This window comes from Impatiens glandulifera, chromosome 1, assembly GCF_907164915.1.
Source record: "Impatiens glandulifera chromosome 1, dImpGla2.1, whole genome shotgun sequence".
In the NCBI taxonomy this organism is placed as follows: Eukaryota; Viridiplantae; Streptophyta; class Magnoliopsida; order Ericales; family Balsaminaceae; genus Impatiens; species Impatiens glandulifera.
This window is the reverse complement of record NC_061862.1, coordinates 18,413,420-18,418,983: the sequence shown is the minus strand read 5'-3', so window position 1 is coordinate 18,418,983 and position 5,564 is coordinate 18,413,420. Positions and strand designations below refer to the sequence as shown.

The 5,564-nt window shown below is 28.7% G+C and overlaps 1 protein-coding gene across 2 annotated transcripts; it reads right to left on the bottom strand.

Moving 5' to 3' along the window:
• Window positions 1–1,484: 1,484 nt before the first annotated feature.
• On the bottom strand, window positions 1,485–3,953 carry LOC124920276 (amino acid permease 4-like). 2 transcript variants are annotated; one of them, XM_047460725.1, is made up of 7 exons: window positions 3,819–3,953; window positions 3,615–3,699; window positions 3,209–3,442; window positions 3,023–3,116; window positions 2,718–2,932; window positions 2,439–2,578; window positions 1,485–2,356 (listed from the first exon to the last, which is right to left on the bottom strand). In XM_047460725.1, exons 1-7 carry the CDS (start codon window positions 3,831–3,833, stop codon window positions 1,655–1,657), a joined length of 1,485 nt encoding a protein of 494 aa, XP_047316681.1. In that variant the 5' UTR covers window positions 3,834–3,953; the 3' UTR covers window positions 1,485–1,654. The 2 variants fall into 2 exon arrangements, with proteins under 2 accessions (XP_047316681.1, XP_047316682.1); XM_047460726.1 differs by having other exon boundaries at window positions 3,615–3,696; window positions 3,819–3,842.
• Between the last annotated feature and the right edge of the window lie 1,611 nt (window positions 3,954–5,564).

Below are 5,564 nucleotides of genomic sequence, written 5' to 3'. Positions count from 1 at the left end.
TATATTATATTATATTCTAACATGTATAATTAGAAAGGATAATCTAAGAATATAAAAAAAAAAAAATATAAGAATATAAGAAAAAAAAGATTATATTGAATCATATATATTAAATTACATAAATTATGTCTATTATATAGACATTAAATTAATTTTTATAAGAAAATCAATATAATAATAAAATATAATATTAATATTATCATAATTTATCATATTGTCATAATATCTTACCGTTATAATATAATATTGATATTATCACAATTTATATAATATTGTGATAATATCTTACATATATTATATTATATTTTAACAGGTATAATTAGCAAGGATAATCTAAGAATATAGGAAAAAATATAAAAATATAAGAAAAAAAAGATTATATTGAATCATATATATTAAATTACATAAGTTATGTCTATTATATAATAGACATTAAATTGATTTTTATAAGGAAATTAATATAATAATAGAATATAATATTAATATTATCACAATTTATCATTATTTGTAATATCTTACCATTATAATATAATATTGATATTATCAAAATTTATCGTGTGATAATATCTTACAAATATCTTACCTTATATTCTAACCGATAACGTATTAAACTTTATTGAAATTTGATATTTTGTAAAAATTATTAACACAGTATATTGTATCTAAAAAAAATAAGAAAGTATATGGTAATTAATATTATAAGTTTAAGTGTGTGTGATGAGAAGTTAATTTTGTAAAGTATGTTTAGATCTTTAAGGATTTCAGAGGTTATCTAACCATTAATAATACAAAATTAAACTTTTCAGAATAAATAAATAAAAATAAAATGAACCCATCCTTTCCCTAGAAAATCAACTCTGCAAACTTTTGTGGATTGATTGGTGAAGGGAAATTAAAGAAAGCACTGAAAATCATGTTTTATAAATATGAAAATAGACCTATTTTTCATGATTTCATCTAACCTCATTCCCAAGAAAAACAAAATTACAGCCCTTTTTGATGAGTTGTGTTTTTACATCTAACTTATTTATAAAAAAAAATTAATATGTTAATGCTATCTACTTAAGCAAATAATGCAAATACAGATAATTTATTTGTAATAAATAAGCAACAAGCATTAAGAAAACTTTCACTACTCCAATGAAATGGAACATGATGCTCCCTAGTCTCTTTATCTTCTTTTTTTCAATCTTTACAATAGATTAATAATGAGTATCTTCTTTTTTTTATTTTAAAAATTAACACAATTTTACATAATTATGATTTTCAGATTTAAGTTAAATATTTTTATATGAAATCGAGAATCCAAGCAAGACATTGTTTTTGGTGTAATCAAATCGTTTTATTTGAAATCAAACTTGAAACTTTTTGTCTTCCAAGTAAAACTAATTGTTGAGATAAAAAAAGTTAATACAATATGAATGTGAAGTAATTTCTACCAAACATGGCACCCCAAATAAGATTTTGTACATAATAATAAGAAAGAAAAATAAGTTGAAGAACAATATAAAATTGATGCAAATGTTTTTGTTATTCTCCATCACTACTAAAGCCAGTGGAAGGTAATTAAACCATTTTTTTCCACCTCTTTGTGTGTTTTCTTGATGCTAATTAAGTAACATAAGAGACATGAGAGCTTTAATTAAATGATTAACTAAGCTTTAAGATTGAATGGCTTATAAGTCTTAAGATTCTTAACAACACCAGCAACAGAACCAGCACCAGCAGCAATCGATATCATCAAACAAGCAAGGCTCATTATCTGCAAACCAATCCATTTCAATCCCCATCTCGGAATCTTCTTTTGCGCAATATAAACCTCTGTTGGGAAGTATACCGACAAAGGCCAGAACACAAAGGCCCCTGTTATACCCAATATCTCGTTGAAGAAAGGAACCAACATAGCAATGAAAGTAGACATTACAACCAAAGAACTGCGACAGACTACCCGGAGCATGTTCAGTTTGAAGGCTTTTAAACCCGGAATTCGGATGGGTATTTCCATGGAAGCAAGCTTATTTCGGGGCCATTTTGTTAATATCCATTTCTCCACGAATGCAAACAGGGGTTGGACGAAAACCTGATAACCTCCCACTATATGAATTATAATTCCAATGTTGGCTATGTCTACTAGCCAGATTGGTTTCCCAAAACCCGAATCTGTTAAGAGGTTTCCTGGAGTTTGGTCTCCAAAAGCAGCATAGCCCATGCATCCGCATAACATGTAGAAACCTGTTGTCACTACAGTGCTTATCAGGTTTGCCTTCTTCATTGTCACTGCTTCTGATGGTGGCGATTCATCTGTGTCCAGGTTTGCCTTCTTCACTGCTTCTGATGGTGGTGATCTAATTGTGTCCTGTTTCAAAATATCATAATCATGTTATTCAAATGAAATGATCAAAATCTTTAAAAAGAGTTATAAGTTAGTTAATTTCTACCTGAATTTCGATGAGAATGAGAGCATAGCAGAAGGAAAATGCAACGTCTCCTAGAGCTTGAAAGACCCTCCATACCCTGTCTATTTCACTCATACTCGAAAGAGTTGGTCCAGTTAAGCTACCTTTCCATGTTCCATTGGCTTTATTAATTCATCAACATGAACAAACAAACAAACAAACAAACAAATAAATAAACCTAGATCCAATGTCATCCCATCCCATATTGAAATACACGATCACAACAAGTAAGTAAATCGAATTGGGTAATTAATTAATTACCTGCAACTTTAGAAATTGCAAGACCAACTCCAATTGATGAGTAAGTTAGAGACATAACAGCTGCCACTATTGATAACCACCAAATCTGGTCAAAACCAGGTATTTGTGATAGAAAAATCTCAATCACACCAAACAAGACCATGTATGGAATGGTAGAGCTCTCACAACTTCTAGTGCTACCTCCCTTACTCAAACACTCAGATCGATGAAGAGACCTATATACACAAACAATATATATCATCCAGAGATTACACAAAACCTTTCAGAATTCAAATGAAATGAAATGAAATGAATTATGAACTTACAACATGCTTTTTGATGTGAGAATGGTGAATCCAATTGCAATTGCAAAAAGATTCACATACTGTATGATTCCACATATCTGTACCTTCGACCCACCTACAAAAATTAAATTCAAAATTGAATCAGAAAATTAATTAAAGATTGATAAAGGGTTGTTGATCAATCAATCTATATATCATCATCCTTACCGAGATTAGATCTGACTACATCCATATAAGTGTAATTTCTCTTGCCGGTTAAAGGGTCGCCGGACCGGTAACAATCGGCGAGAAGACATGATGTATAATAAATGACCAAAGAGAACATCAACATAACAATCGGACCGGCAATCCATCCCAACTGAGCAACCGCCCATGCCAATGAAAGTACGCCGGAGCCGATCACCGCCGTTATTATATGAGCACTTGCCGTCCATAGAGTTCCTAAAAAAATTACAAAGATAAAAATGTAGGTTTAACTAAGATTAAGATTTGATAAATAAATAATTATTATATTTTTCAAAAATCCCAGTACAAATTTTCCATAAATATATATATCTTATTTAGGGTTATAAACAAATTTCCGTGATTTAAGTATTTTCATTTTTTTTGTTACCGGTTCTTTTAGGGCGACCGTCGTCATCGAAATGATCGGAGCCGTCGCCGGCGCCGCCGTAACTTGTTTCGAGCACTTGAATCTGCTGATATATATGATTTTGCATGTGAATATAATATAATATTTCAAAAAAGATTATAAATTTCAAAAAAAGATTCGATTACAACTAATTAAATATATAAAAACAACATTATTACTACTGACCTGCTGCATCTGCATAATATGAGGTCAGGATCAGTCGGTCCGGTCCGGTCCGGAAGTCAGCTCCGGTCAGGCGGTCAGGTCCGGTCTCTCACGGCGGTTGACTGATTGTTCTCTCTCCAGAAATATTGCATGAAGCAGTAAAGCCAGTGGTTGAAAACAAGAAACTATGAACGTATTTATATTCAAACATAGGAGAGAGAAAGTCTTAACTTTTTTTTATTTAAGTCAATTTTTTCAAGGTCTTGTTTGGTTTTCTTATTTACATAAATTAAATATAGTTATTTTTTTAATTTAAGAAAAACTAACTTGACACCACACAGTCATATCTTTCCATTTCAACTCAAAAAACTTACCGTTAAAATAAAACTCGTAATATTTTAGTCTCTTAAATCGACTCTTAACATTCTACTGTCGGTCGGGTGAGTTTTTAATCAAATATATGATTCATTATTCAAAATATTAAAATATTTTTTATTTAAAATTATTATTTTTTACTTTTTGTAAAAAAATAATTTAAAAATCTTTAATTAATTATTTTTTCAATCTCCTTTTTTTTTTTTACAAATAAAGCCCAACGAAGAAATGGTCCCATATTCTGACTATATACATTTTCATTCAAATTATTTATCTAGATGATTATATAATATTTATACATTCAAAACATCCATTTATTAGTCAACACAATTTTAAATGGAATGTAATCTAAATATACAATTATAGACATTTTTTAAAATATCTTGGTAAGCATATAACTATATAAGTAACGACTATAATCAATACAAAGTGAAACTATAGAATTTACAAAATATTAAGTAACTTTTCAAATTTAGAAAAAAAAAACTTTGCTAGTATAGCTAGTGTGTTTTTTTCTTGGATAATTTACATTAAGTTGGTGGAGAATAAGAATAACTTATGATATATTAACCATTGTTTATAAAATAGAATAATTATATAACAAAGAGATATAATGGATCATTTTATATGATATGGAGTGAGTATTATTCTGATATTAACAGGAAATAGAGTTGTGTCCATTCTTTTTTATTGAAGAGAATAAAATCTTTGATAATGGAGTTTAAAAATATGCATTGATTAAACCCTCTTCTAATGGTCTCAAGATTTTCAATATTATTTAATTAACAGTGTTTTCATAAAAGAAGAATGGAAAATAAAATTGGGGTGTGGGAAAAAGACATAAATTCGTATTGGAATGTTAGGTAGGAGTGTTCAAACTTGGTTGACTATCTAATTAATAATAACATTTTAGTGTACATGTGTCCACTAAATTGTCTAATTCATATGCTTTTTAACATGTGTTATTTGTTTATATATATTTCATTTAAGTTTAAAGTTTTATTTTTTAATATAAAAAATAAATAAAGAAGACATTGTATTTGAGGAACATGGGAGAAACGCAAGTTTAAGAAGTAAATCGAGAGTTGTTGATCAAGATATGATGGGAAAAAAATTATAAAAAAAAAAAACTTGTTAGAATTATAAAGGGATAGTGACTTCATTATGTACAATAACTTGGTAAAATTGTCAATCAAGAGTACAATTACAAATTTACAATATAAGAAGGTGAATTTGAGCAGATAAAACTTGAGACATGATTTGGTGATTTTGGTTGATTACTATGTTTAATATTATTAAACACTAGTCAAATATATACAATTATCGAGAATGGTTGCGGAGAGCGAAATAATGTTTTCGGGAATATTAATATCACCGAGAGTAAAGGGTTGA

Excerpts from the sequence above, each read along its gene's own strand:
- LOC124920276 (XM_047460725.1), bottom strand. Across the intron at positions 3,443-3,614 it reads CGGTCGCCCTAAAAGAACCG|GAACTCTATGGACGGCAAGT; the intron begins GTAACAAAAAAA and ends TAATTTTTTTAG. Across the intron at positions 2,357-2,438 it reads TCATTCTCATCGAAATTCAG|GACACAATTAGATCACCACC; the intron begins GTAGAAATTAAC and ends ATTTTGAAACAG.